At 39.8% G+C, this 14364-nt stretch overlaps 1 protein-coding gene across 1 annotated transcript in view; it reads left to right on the top strand.

Moving 5' to 3' along the window:
* Window positions 1-14364, top strand: part of PHEX (phosphate regulating endopeptidase X-linked) — a 211700-nt gene that overhangs the window by 130780 nt on the left and 66556 nt on the right. Inside the window, exon 14 of the mRNA XM_028122607.2 lies at window positions 7760-7863. Coding sequence (XP_027978408.2) covers window positions 7760-7863 — 104 coding nt within the window. The remainder of the gene's footprint in view (window positions 1-7759; window positions 7864-14364) is intronic.

Raw genomic sequence — 14364 nt, 5'->3', positions numbered from 1 at the left:
AAATACTGACGCACTTGATACATATGTACATTATATTGTAACCTCCAGAGTAAGCCTGTGAAGTAGATGGCGTTTATCCCCATTTTGCAGAAAAGGACGTAGAGACTCAAAGATGTTAAGTGATTTCCTCAGTGTCCTACATAGTGTCAGAGCCAGGACTGAAATCCAGGCCCAGAAAGCTCTGCCTATAATCAGAGCAGGGGTTCTGCAAGGTCCTTCTCAGGCACCTGCCCCAGAGGAAGACTGGTGAGTTTAAAGAATTGGTGGGAGCTGCTTTCCCAGAGCTGGTTGGGAGGGGAGAAGAAAAGAGGGAGGTCATATTGTCAAGTGGTTAAGAGCACAGACCTTGGAGCGCTTCTGCCTTTTCCACTTACTAGTCGTTTGATCTTGTGAGGTTCAGTTAGCTTCCCTTTGGTTGTTGGGTATTGGTTTACAAGCTCCTCAGGAGCTTCCTGGGGGTAATCTGAAACTGGCCCTGGTACTTAGAAGGCTGGGAGAGACTGAAGAAGGAGGCAGGCCCCTCCAGGTTGGTAGGTGGTAGGTTTCATAAGCCAAGGGAGCTTACACACAAGGGCAGCAAGACGAGTGGATCCCTGCACCTGCTGGCCAGATTTTAAAAGTTTATATAGAGGCCATAACTAGGTTCAGTCATGTATACTGTGCAGGTGTTCCCCACACCACATCCCTATCTCCAGGCTGTGTCCTCGGAGCAGCCCCTGGGAGCGGGAAAGGTAAGCAGAACCCACATTCCTGGGTATAGGGCATGGGGAGCCTCGGACTGCCCAGGCCCAGCTCACAGGTCAAGTTGTAGTCAAGTCTTTGACGACCTTCTTCAACACTCGGTACTGGAAATAATAATAACCAAGACTTGGTATTGTTGGGCAGATTAAATAAGAGTATATAAATGTGAAAGCACCTAACATAATGTTCTGGCACATAAGTAGGTTCCTTATAAGTGCTAGCTGTTACTTTGTGGATCAGTATGAGAACCATCGCTGCTGAGAAGAGCATCACTGGGGCACAAAATGCCTTAGAAGGAGAGCCTGGATGAGCTGGGCAATTATTCCAAGTCAAGGATGCAGATGAGAAAAGGTGTGAGAGGTATTTTGGTGTAGTGGTTATGAGCACAGGGCCTGGAATCAAGGTGCCTGGAGTTATATCCCTAGTCTGCCATTTACTAGCCATGTGACCTAGGGTAGATTATATAGTGTCTCTGTGCCTCAGATTCCTCATATTAGAATGGAGTTGAGAATAATAACCCCTCCCTTACAGGGCTGCTGTGGAGATCAGATAAGTTAACATATTTAGCATATTTAAAACGGACCCAGGCACGCAGTAAGCACAATCTAAGTGTTAGTTATGGCATCTTCAATTTGTACGTAAGAGATTATTTTGGTGTGGAAAAGTCATTATGAATTGACCTATGCACGATCCAGGTGCCTCAAATTGATTTAAAAGGCTATGCAGATGGAACAGTCTCAAGCTTTAATCAAATAAGATAGTGTTCAGGGCTCACTCACAATATTCAACTGATCAGGTTTTGTTGACAGTCTGCTCTTGTCTAAAGCAAGTACCCAAAAATGTGAGTACTCGCTTAATGCAGTATCTTTTGTGAAGAGAAACCAGATGCCAGACAGGCTGCAGTATTAGGTGGGTTTCCTTGTTTCTCCAGGGTCTGAACTGAAGCCATTACACACCAAGATTTTTAAGCACTTTTGTCAAGAAACAGCTTTTGTCTGACTCATAGCCAGAGTAGACCCAGATGCACCAAAGAGTTTCTAACAGTTTAAAAAAAGAGACGGTGAAAAAACATCCAAATACTGAAATCAAAATACATTTGTGTTCAGAAATGGATAGAAAAAAAAATGAATAAAACCCAACCTGAATATAGGGAAAGGATGCTTGATGTGATAGACAGTAATGGTGTCGCCACGGTGAATAGCAGTAGGACTAGAGTATTACCGGTATACAATACGGCTGTGTTTTCAGTTTTGAGAAACACGTAGATAAGGACTACTATAGGGTCTGTGAGAAATTTCTGGTAATACAAGCTCTGAGCTTGAGAGGCTGTTAGAAATGAAAAACAGCTTACTTTCTTTGACGCAAGCAAAGATATGCTTCATCAGGCAGAAACGCAAAGGAAAGAGGATAGAGATTAGGTAACGGATCAGATGAAGGTCAAGGAGAAAGGCTGAAGACTGAAGCTGGGCTTATGTGGAGATAAGAGCAAATGGAAAAGAACTTCGAGGCAAATGTAAAGAATTCGAGAAAAGGGCGCCTGGGTGGCTCAAGATGGTTAAGCGTCTGCCTTCAGCTCAGGTCGTGATCCCGGGGTCCTGGAATCGAGTCCTGCATCAGGCTCCCTGCTCAGCGGGGAGCCTGCTTCTCCCTCTGCCTCTCTCTCTCTTTCTGTCTGTCATGAATAAATAAATAAAAAATCTTAAAAAAAAATTCGAGGAAAAAAAAATTTCCCCCCTCTGAGATTGACTAGGTAAACCGAGATGCCCAGCCAAGTATTTCTGAACAACAGTCTTACTTTAGTCTTTGAAAAGAGCAGGAAGAGAGGAGATGCCCTTTGTGTGAACCCCTGGTAGCATGCGGGGAGAACCTACTGGTTAGCTTTAAACACATAGGCGTCGGTCCATTTTCAAATTAGCCTTACAGAGTATGCCTTCATGGATCCTTCATGAAGATAGACTCAAGAGCAAGTTGATGCCAGTTGTGGAAAGGTTGCTGTATTAGTCAGGAAAGCCAGAACCACAGTAGGTATTTCAAAGAGAGGAGATTTAATAGGAAGAGGGGCTGAAGATTCTTACAGCATCATTGTCAGAAGAAAGAGGAGAGAGAACAAACACAGCATCCTTTCCCTTCCTGCCACCTGCTGATTTCACCCAGTGCCTCCTGTTGGCAGGAAGCCAACTGGCACTCGGGCCTGGGAAATAAAGTTTTCAGATTTCCTGCCCCATTGTTCTAGAACAGAGTAGAAGGGTGGGCATGTAGCTGAGAGACAGTAGGTAAGTAATTGGCCCCACTCGGTATTTCACTCATTCTTGTGAAAACCAGTGGAGAATTGGAGTAAGGGCTGAAGTCAGAGTCCCAGCTGGCCTCTATTTACTTAGGAGAATTGGATCTGGGTACTTTTTCAGAGAAGATCAATGTTTCTGGTGAGTGATAAACACATCAATATGCAAATAGAGATATACAGATGTGTGAACCTGCATAATATTCTCTGGAGTGGATCTTGGTCTGCTCTAGCCAGTGGAATGGGCGTGTGTGTGTGTGTGTATCAGTGACAGAGAGTGGTACTGCCACTGTGCAAGAGTGAGGTGATGTTTAGGTGACATGTTCCAGAAAAACAGGTTGCTAAAATATTGAAGTAATTCTGTACGATAGGTAAAGAAACAAAATAAAACATTGTCCTAAGTTCAACCAAGTTATCTCTGGCCACCATGGCCCAGAAGAGCCAAAAGTGGGCACTGGAGGGGAGTGCCCTTGTACCTACCAGCCTTCCAGCTAGTCTTCCATAACTCCCGCACGCTGGCCTCCATCTTGAGTGTTCCCTTTGCAAGAGCAGACCAAATTGTCCCCTCACCCCCAGTGGTGGCTACAGGGCATCTGGTTCCTTGGTGGTGTGCCAGCTGGCGCTCCTCAGAGTCACCCTTAAGTGGCTGCTTGTGGGAACTGCATCATTCACAGTGTACCATATATGTAAGTTGTTAAACAGTTTGAACATTGTCTCTATCCAGGTATGTATATATGTACACACACAGAATACTTATGGACAAAGCTGTCTAAATGTAGCAGTCCTACGTATTTGCTATAAATAAGGGAAAACATAATTATAAAATCTGAATTCCGTTTTGTTTTTAGAAAATTCTATGAGTGCCTAACATAAAATCTTTCTTACAGATACTCAGATATATCTCTGACCATCTTTAAATGGATTTAACTTAAGTGTTCTAGAATCTCTTTGTCCTATTGGCTCATGTAGTGTTTTATCAACATGTACTTACCCTACGGAGAAGCTGAACACATTTCCTTGTTCCGTTCCTCAGCTTTGAGGGGTGGTAACAGCTTTATCCCTTTATACCTTTAGTCTGTGACACTTGATGCATGGTATGCTGGATAGGATTTCCAGGAAGAGAAATTCAGATTCCCCTGAATTTTAGGATCTGGACGGCTATTCCTAGGACATGACACGAGAGCCCCAATGAGTTTCCCAAAGATCACCCAATTGAAAAGTCAGGAGATGTAAGTGATTGAAAGTCATTATCAGCTTGACCTACATTTTCACCAGTAATGGATAGGACAAGAGGCTTTCGAGCCAATTATTGTCCCTTGCACAGTTTAAACATTTTGTTTTTTGAAGATTACAGGTGGTTTTCAACTACTCATGTACATTTGTTCTCGTTGCTATCTCCACAAATGGAACTTTCCCAGTGGTACCTGGGTTTCATCGTTGTTTTTCCTTCAAAGGAAAAACAAGGGCCTGTTGAAATATTTGCACTTATCAAAGTATTATCACATGGTGGAAAATTTGGGAAATAGAGAAAAGGCATGAAAAAGCCCCCATAATATTGGTACTGGAACATAATAATACATACTTCTGTTTCACCATGTTATCTTGTCTTTCAATTTTGGTATTGCTGAAATTAATGCTGTATATAATTTTGTATATTGACCTTTACCATTAACCTGTTGTTTTGGCCTTGACTTCCCTAGCCTAATTAGCATTATTTTAACAGCTATACGATGTTAAGTAAACTACCATCGCTTATTTAATCACTGCTTCTCCTCCCAAATTCTTACCTTTGCTTCCTCTTTCCCTGTACTGTTTCTGTCCATTCACCGTTTTTCTTATTAGGACCAATGAAAGGAACATTGAAGTTAGGAGCCTCATGATTTGAACTGTATGGCTTTGCCAAGTTCCATAATCTCTTCAGCTCTTTTCCTCATCTATCATTTGGGAATAACAGGGGCTGGCCCTTCCCTACCCCCGAACACTTAACCCATGTCACAGGAAAAGGTAAAATTTTGTCCCCTGTTACCTATGATTTCCATTAAGTAAATGGAATAGATCTATTAAATTAGGCTAAGAAATAGCAAATATTCTGTGTAATAATTAAAACAATCTTAAAATTGTCCTTCGAAATAGAGATAAGCCATTGGCAAATTGTCATTACTTGCTCTTAGTTTTGCTCCCCATGATTATTTTTATGGCAATGATAGGATCTTATTTAAAGTATTTTTTTTTTTTTTTACTCGGAACTTTTCTTTTTAAGGAAATTTTTGGGTGGTTTTCCATTTAATGTCTATAAAACAACCTGAATATCAAGTTTTTTTTTTCCAAATGGAACAGGGAAGTATCACAATTAGCAGACTCTTCCAAAAGCAACAACTGACCCCACTGATATTACCAAAAAGAAAAGTTAATGTTTTTGAAGGGAATTCCCTTGAGAGAATGTCCCAGAAAGTGTTGTGAACCCAAAAGCGTATCTGAATTTTTCATCAGTTACACTCATATTCTAAAGGTTCTGTCAGAGCTGTCTTGGGAACAAAAGCTAAAAAAAGGCTAAGGGTTGAACAGTGGACACATCTTTTAACTATATGACCCAGGAATGCATTAGGATGTTAGTTAAGGCTGCTTGCTAAAACAAGGAGCTTACCCTCTTTCTTCTGAGGTTGAGTATAAACTTCTATTTTTAAATACAATCAATTGTAGGATTTTATTTTGAAGCATCTCAAACACTGGAAAATATATAAAGTCCTATTTTGAACACCTCTAGCTTTAACAAATGTTAAACATTGCTGTATTAGCTTTATAATGCACATACGCATTTGAAATGAGTAGGATAAACTGGAAATTCTTTTTGTAATCCACCTTGACCTAATAATGTTTTTTCTTCCTGCCTACCTCCTTCCCTAGATATAAATACTATCTGGAATTCAGTGTTTATTATTCCCATGTATTTCTTTATGCTTTTGCTATATAGGTATGTATCCATAAACAACATACAGTATCATTTTACATGATTTAAAACTTTAAATTCGCTCATACATAAAATTTGCCTTATTCACTCAGCATTGCTTTTGAGATTATTTCATGTTCATGTGTACATACCATTCTTTTAATCTGCTGTATTATTTTCCATTATGGAACTATACCACAATTTGTTTATCAGCCACCTCTCTAAGAGGCTTGAAGGAGGGGCAACTTAAAGTCAGATCTTTATAACTGGTTGGTCAGGTAGAACACCAAAGATGCCAGGAATTGATACTTGCATTCCTGCTTTTCTCCCTGTGCCTTTAGTTATTTTTCCTCCTTCCTTTATATTTTGGCCTGATCCCCTGGAAACATCAAGATGAATTATTAACAAAAGTTACTCCATAGATATTTTTATAATGAGTATCAATCATACGTTAGGGAAGAGCTAAACATGAGCCAGATGTAGATGACTGTCAAATCTATAGCCATCAAGTTGTATGTGTGTATTCATATTTATAATGTAAGACCTGTGGGTTTCACATACATGCATTTGCTATATTTTAAATTTTGCTTTTAAAAGAGTATGGTTTAACTTTACAAAAAAATTACAGGTAGTAAGATTTTGATTCCTCTTGGTTATTTGCTTATTCAAACATGTATTTTTCTTATTTTATTTGCCACGGTAGTATATATTTTTAAAGATTTTTATTTATTTATTTGAGAGCACAGAGGGAGAGTGAGAGGGAGAAGCAGACTCCCCGCTGAGCAGAGAGCCCGATGCAGGACCAATCCCAGGACCCTGAGATCATGACCTGAGCCCGAGGCAGACGCTTAATGACTGAGCCACCCAGGCACCCCAGTAGTATATTTTCAAACCAAAGAATTAGCCATCACTTCATCCCATTGCTTTTACTGTTACACAGATATTGTTTGCAATATTTAGGTTAAGTACGGCTAGTTTTGTAGATAGAATGCCTAGAGAATTCAAACCGTTTGCCATTCTCCTTCCAAAAAAAGAAAAGGAACTCAGGAATCATTTATGTCTGTTTCCCTATTTTAATACACAAATTGTTGTGACGCATCAACTTCCTGTTTTTCTATGCAAGCTGTAATCTACGATTCGCCTCTGTAATTCCATTAATTTTTAGAGACCAGAGAATTTTTTGAGTGGTAATAGACAAATTCTGTTAATAATGAAATGATTCTAGTGACTCCATTGTGTTGAGCGGGGAAAATAAGTCTCTGAATCACTTTCATTGTTTTCCCTTCATGAACAAATGCTGATTACAGTAAATTGGATTTTAACATTTGACTAAATCATCATCTATAAGCTAAATGAGGTTTTAGCTGACTAAACTGAATGTTATTAGGAGAACCTATGTGACAAATAAATAGACGACACATTTTAGAAAAGATCAAGGACTCATGTGAGCCAGGAAATTTCAAACCTAAGAGGATATGTCCTATAAAGTTTAAAGTAGATTTTTCAATTACAAAGTGAATGAAATGCATCATAAATTACTGCAGCATCTCTTGTTTTTTACTGTGATCCAGAAATAATCATATCGATTTGGGGGCTTTTTCTTTTAAAAGAAAAATCACGGAGATTAAATTTCATGGCTCTGTGGATACTGGGTTAACTGGTGATGGCTGAGAGGTGTCCTGAGGAGTGTAGCTTCTCCATTGGTTGCTCATTTGTGTGCTGAAGACTTTTTTCAGGGCCCTCTTTTATCTGCACTTGGAACAATGATGGTTGTGGTTTGTTTTATTTAGATCAAGTTTTCAGAATTCGACTACTTTGGCAATGTCCTGCAGACCCGCAAGTACTTAGCACAGTCTGATTTCTTCTGGCTGCGAAAAGCGGTTCCAAAAACAGAGTGAGTAAAAACCAAAACCAAAACAAACAAAACAAAACCCAAAAGGAAAAGAAATAAATATGCTGATGGGAAGTGAAGTCTCCTCAGGTCAAACTTGGTCATTCCCCTCTGGTCAGCGTAGCCGGCTGGCCAGTTACCTTGGTTCGGCAAAACCTGTATTAGGTTTCGATAACTCTTATTTCTGATATTATTTGAATCACATCTTCATTCTGATGATGGCTGCCCCACTCCTAGCCCCGAAACGTTGCAAGAGGGCTTATTAGGATACAAAAGTTCAAGTTACTTCTAGATGTAGTTATGAATCTATGTACATAGAAAACAAGTTTCCCTAGAATTTCACACTCAGGTGGAAACTTTTGAAGATCTTAAAAAAGAACAAATGCTTAAAAAATCAAGTATAGTTACAAATGTAGAAGTAATTGTATAATTATGAAGTAACTAGAAGATTTTGTCAAAGTAATAAATGTCAAAGAACTGATAGCTGTATTATTTTTCTCCAGTAGCAGTTAGGATTTATTCTCCTTCTTCCCCGCTGCCCGTAGGGAATGTCCCTCTAGGTAGGAAAGTTTCCCGAGGAACTTTCTGGGCCAGGGCCAGCCATGATTTCCTTCCCTAGCAAAACGTGTATGATGATGATACTGATTGCAGCCCACAATTATTATGTTCACAGTGTGCTAGGGAGTGCTTTACCTGTTCTAACTAATTTTATCCTCTCGTCATTTCTTTGAGGCGTAGGTACTATTAATAAATAGGACCATCCCCATTTAGCAAATGAATAAGAGGCTTAGAGTTGAGAAATCCTTCAGCTCAGGTTTACGTTACTTTTTAAAAAACTTGATTACTTGACAGTATACTTGACCCAGTGTTACGTGTGAGGTTTAGATTACTGTTTGTTCTGCCTGCTTGTACTTCTGACACTGTCTGCTGGGGCCTGCTTCTCCACTGCTTTCTTCCCTGTTCTCCAGATTGGATAATTTCTATTGCTCTGTCTTCAAATTCATTGATTGTTTCTTCTGCATTGTCAAATTTGCTTTTGACCCATGTAACGAATTTTTCATTGTGGTTATTGTACTTTGCAATTTCAGAATTTCCATTTGGTTGTTTTTTAGTTTCTGTTTCTGTGTTGTGATTTCCTTCCTTTTTTTTCTAAATTTTTTATTGTTATGTTAATCACCATATATTACATCATTTGTTCTTGATGTAGTGTTCCATGATTCATTGTTTGTGCATAACACCCAGTGCTCCATGCAGAATGTGCCCTCTTTAATACCCATCACCAGGCTAACCCATCCCCCTACCCTCCTCCCCTCTAGAACCCTCAGTTTGTTTTTCAGAGTCCATCATCTCTCATGGTTCGTCTCCCCCTCTGACTTACTCCCCTTCATTCTTCCTCTCCTGCTATTATCTTCTTTTTCTCTTTTCTTAAAATATGTTGTGTTATTTGTTTCAGAAGTACAGATCTGTGATTCAACAGTCTTGCACAATTCACAGCGCTCACTGTAGCACATACCCTCCCCAGTGTCTATCACCCAGCCACCCCCATCCCTCCCACCCCCAACCACTCCAGTAACACTCAGTTTGTTCCTGAGATTAAGAATTCCTCATATCAGTGAGGTAATATGATACATGTCTTTCTCTGATTGACTTATTTCACTAATCATAACACCCTCCAGTTCCATCCACGTCGTTGCAAATGGCAAGATCTCATTCCTTTTGATGGCTGCATAATATTCCATTGTGTATATATACCACTTCTTCTTTATCCATTCATCTGTCGATGGACATCTTGGCTCTTTCCAGAGTTTGGCTATTGTGGACATTGCTGCTATAAACATTGGGGTGCATGTACCCCTTCGGGTCCCTACATTTGTATCTTTGGGGTAAATACCCAGTAGTGCAATTGCTGGATTGTATGGTAGCTCTATTTTCAACTGTTGGAGGAACCTCCATACTGTTTTCCAGAGTGGTTGCACCAGCTTGCATTCCCACCAGCAGTGTAGGAGGGTTCCCCTTTCTCCACATCCCCGCCAACATCTGTCGTTCCCTGACTTGTTAATTTTAGCCATTCTGACGGGTGTGAGGTGGTATCTCATTGAGGTTTTGATTTGGATTTCCCTGATGCCGAGCGATGTTGAGCACTTTTTCATGTGCCTGTTGGCCATTTGGCTGTCTTCTTTGGAAAAATGTCTGTTCATGTCTTCTGTCCATTTCTTGATTGGATTATTTGTTCTTTGGGTGTTGAGTTTGATAAGTTCTTTATAGATTTTGGATACTAGCCCTTTATCTGATATGTCATTTGCAAATATTTTCTCCCATTCTGTCGGTTGTCTTTTGGTTTTGTGGACTGTTTCTTTTGCTGTGCAAAAGCTTTTATCTTGATGAAATCCCAATAGTTCATTTTTGCCCTGGCTTCCCGTGCCTTTGGCGATGTTTCTAGGAAGAAGTTGCTGCGGCTGAGGTCGAAGAGGTTGCTACCTGTGTTCTCCTTTAGGATTTTGATGGACTCCTGTCTCATGTTGAGGTCTTTCAACCATTTGGAGTCTATTTTTGTGTGTGGTGTAAGGAAATGGTCCAGTTTCATTCTTCTGCATGTGGCTGTCCAATTTTCCCAACACCATTTGTTGAAGAGACTGTATTTTTTCCATTGGACATTCTTTCCTGCTTTGTCAAAGATAAGTTGACCATAGAGTTGAGGGTCCATTTCTGGGCTCTCGATTCTGTTCCATTGATCTATGTGTCTGTTTTTGTGCCAGTACCATACTGTCTTGATGATGACAGCTTTGTAATAGAGCTGGAAGTCCGGAATTGTGATGCCACCAGCTTTGCTTTTCTTTTTCAATATTCCTCTGGCTATTTGGGGTCTCTTCTGGTTCCGTACAAATTTTAGGATTATTTGTTCCATTTCTTTGAAAAAAGTGGATGGTATTTTGATGGGGATTGCATTGAATGTGTAGATTGCTCTAGGTAGCATTGACATCTTCACAATGTTGGTTCTCCCAATCCATGAGCATGGAATGTTTTTCCATTTCTTTGTGTCTTCTTCAATTTCTTTCATGGGTATTTTATAGTTTTCTGAGTACAGATCCTTTGCCTCTTTGGTTAAATTTATTCCTAGGTATCTTATGGTTTTGGGTGCAATTGTGAATGGGATCGACTCCTTGATTTGTCTCTCTTCTGTCTTGTTGTTGGTGTATAGGAATTCCACTGATTTCTCTGCATTGATTTTATAGCCTGCTACTTGACTGAATTCCTGTATGAGTTCTAGCAGTTTTGGGGTGGAGTCTTTTGGGTTTTCCACATACAGTATCATATCATCTGCAAAGAGTGAGAGTTTGACTTCCTCTTTGCCGATTTGGATGCCTTTGATTTCTTTTTGTTGTCTGATTGCTGTGGCTAGGACTTCTAATACTATGTTGAATAGCAGTGGTGATAGTGGACATCCCTGTCGCGTTCCTGACCTTAGGGGAAAAGCTCTCAGCTTTTCCCCATTGAGAATGATATTCGCTGTAGGTTTTTCGTAGATGGCTTTTATGATATTGAGGTATGTACCCTCTATCCCTATACTCTGAAGAGTTTTGATCAAGAAAGGATGCTGTACTTTGTCAAATGCTTTTTCTGCATCTATTGAGAGGATCATATGATTCTTGTTCTTTCTTTTGTTAATGTATTGTATCATGTTGATTGATTTGCGGATGTTGAACCAGCCTTGCAGCCCAGGGATAAATCCCACTTGGTCGTGGTGAATAATCCTTTTAATGTACTGTTGGATCCTATTGGCTAGTATTTTGGTGAGAATTTTTGCATCCATGTTCATCAAGGATATTGGTCTGTAATTCTCCTTTTTGATGGGATCTTTGGTTTTGGGATCGAGGTAATGGTGGCCTCATAAAATGAATTTGGAAGTTTTCCTTCCATTTCTATTTTTTGGAACAGTTTCAGGAGAATAGGTATTAATCTTTAAATGTCTGATAGAATTCCCCTGGGAAGCCATCTGGCCCTGGGCTTTTGTTTGTTGGGAGATTTTTGATGACTGCTTCCATTTCCTTAGTGGTTATAGGTCTGTTCAGGTTTTCTATTTCTTCCTGGTTCAGTTTTGGTAGTTGATACATCTCTAGGAATGCACCCATTTCTTCCAGGTTATCTAATTTGCTGGCATAGAATTGCTCATAATATGTTCTTATAATTGTTTGTATTTCTTTGGTGTTGGTTGTGATCTCTCCTCTTTCATTCATAATTTTGTGCATTTGGGTCATTTCTCTTTTCTTTTTGATCAGTCTGGCCAGGGGTTTATCAATCTTGTTAATTCTTTCAAAGAACCAGCTCCTAGTTTCGTTGATCTGTTCTACTGTTCTTTTGGTTTCTATTTCATTGATTTCTGCTCTGATCTTGATTATTTCTCTTCTCCTGCTGGGTTTAGGCTTTATGTGCGGTTCTTTCTCCAGCTCCTTTAGGTGTAGGGTTAGGTTGTGTATTTGAGACCTTTCTTGTTTCTTGAGAAGGCTTGTATTGCTATATACTTTCCTCTCAGGACTGCCTTTGCTGTATCCCAAAGATTTTGGACAGTTGTGTTTTCATTTTCATTGGTTTCCATGAATTTTTTTAATTCTTCTTTAATTTCCTGGTTGACCCATTCATTCTTTAGTAGGATGCTCTTTAGCCTCCACGTATTTGAGTTCCTTCCGATTTTCCTCTTGTGATTGAGTTCTAGTTTCAAAGCACTGTGGTCTGAAAATATGCAGGGAATAATCCCAATCTTTTGGTACCGGTTGAGACCTGATTTGTGACCTAGGATGTGATCAATTCTGGAGAATGTTCCATGGGCACTAGAGAAGAATGTGTATTCCGTTGCTTTGGGTTGGAATGTTCTGAATATGTCTGGGAAGTCCATTTGGTCCAGTGTTTCATTTAAAGTCTTTATTTCCTTGTTGATCTTTTGCTTAGATGATCTGTCCATTTCAGTCAGGGGGGTGTTAAAGTCCCCCACTATTATTGTATTGTTGTCAATGTGTTTCTTTGCTTTTGTTATTAATTGCCTTATATAATTGACTGCTCCCATGTTCGGGGCATAGATATTTACAATTGTTAGATCTTCTTGTTGGATAGACCCTTTAAGTAGGATATAGTGTCCTTCCTCATCTCTTATTACAGTCTTTGTTTTAAAATCTAATTTGTCTGATATAAGGATTGCCACCCCAACTTTCTTTTGGTGTCCATTAGCATGGTAAGTGGTTTTCCACCCCCTCACTTTCAATGTGGGGGTGTCTTTGGGTCTAAAATGAGTCTCTTGCAGACAGCATATGGATGGGTCTTGTTTTTTAATCCAATCTGATAGCCTGTGTCTTTTGATTGGGGCATTTAGCCCATTTACATTCAGGGTAACTACTGAAAGGTATGAATTTAGTGCCATTGTATTGCCTGTAAGGTGACTGTTACTGTATGTTGTCTGTGTTCCTTTCTGATCTTTGCTGCTTTTAGGGTCTCTCTTTGCTTAGAGGACCCCTTTCAATATTTCCTGGAGGGCTGGTTTCGTGTTTGCAAATTCCTTTAGTTTTTGTGTGTCCTGGAAGCTTTTTATCTCTCCTTCTATTTTCAATGACAGCTTAGCTGGATATAGTATTCTTGGCTGCATATTTTTCTCGTTTAGTGCTCTGAAGATATCTTGCCAGTCCTTTCTGGCCTGCCAGGTCTCTGTGGATAGGTCTGTTGCCAATCTAATATTTTTACCATTGTAGGTTACATATCTCTTCTCCCGAGCTGCTTTCAGGATTTTCTCTTTGTCTCTGAGACTCGGAAGTTTTACTATTAGATGTCGGGGTGTTGACCTCTTATTATTGATTTTGAGAGGGGTTCTCTGTGCCTCCTGGATTTTGATGCCTGTTTCCTTCCTCACATTAGGGAAGTTCTCTGCTATTATTTGCTCCAGTATACCTTCTGCCCCTCTCTCTCTTTCTTCTTCTTCTGGGATCCCAATTATTCTAATGTTGTTTCGTCTTATCGTATCACTTATCTCTCGAATTCTGCCCTCATGATCCTGTAGTTGTTTCTCCCTCTTTTTCTCAGCCTCTTTATTTTCCATCATTTGGTCTTCTATATCACTGATTCTCTCTTCTGCCTCATTTATCCTAGCAGTTAGTGCCCCCATTTTTGATTGCACCTCATCAATAGCTTTTTTGATTTCGACTTGGTTAGATTTTAGTTCTTTTATTTCTCCAGAAAGGGTTTCTCTAATAACTTCCACGCTTTTTTCAAGCCCAGCTAGTATCTTTAAAGTCATGATTCTGAACTCTAGGTCCAACATCGTACTAATGTCCGTATTGAGTAGGTCCCTGGCTGACGGTACTACCTCTTGTTCTTTTTGCTGAGGTGATTTTTTTCGTCTTGTCATTTTGTCCAGAGGAGAATAGATGAATGAGAGAAGAAAATGCTAACAGGTTTACAATGTCCCCAGCAAATATACTGTATACAAATCAGAAAAGACCTGAAACCAGGGGAAAAGAAAGG

This window comes from Eumetopias jubatus, unplaced genomic scaffold (genome assembly GCF_037043125.1).
Source record: "Eumetopias jubatus isolate StellerSeaLion01/CBP00866 unplaced genomic scaffold, mEumJub1_p1.0 scaffold_11, whole genome shotgun sequence".
Classification (NCBI taxonomy): Eukaryota; Metazoa; Chordata; class Mammalia; order Carnivora; family Otariidae; genus Eumetopias; species Eumetopias jubatus.
This window is presented reverse-complemented; position numbering and strand designations above follow the sequence as displayed.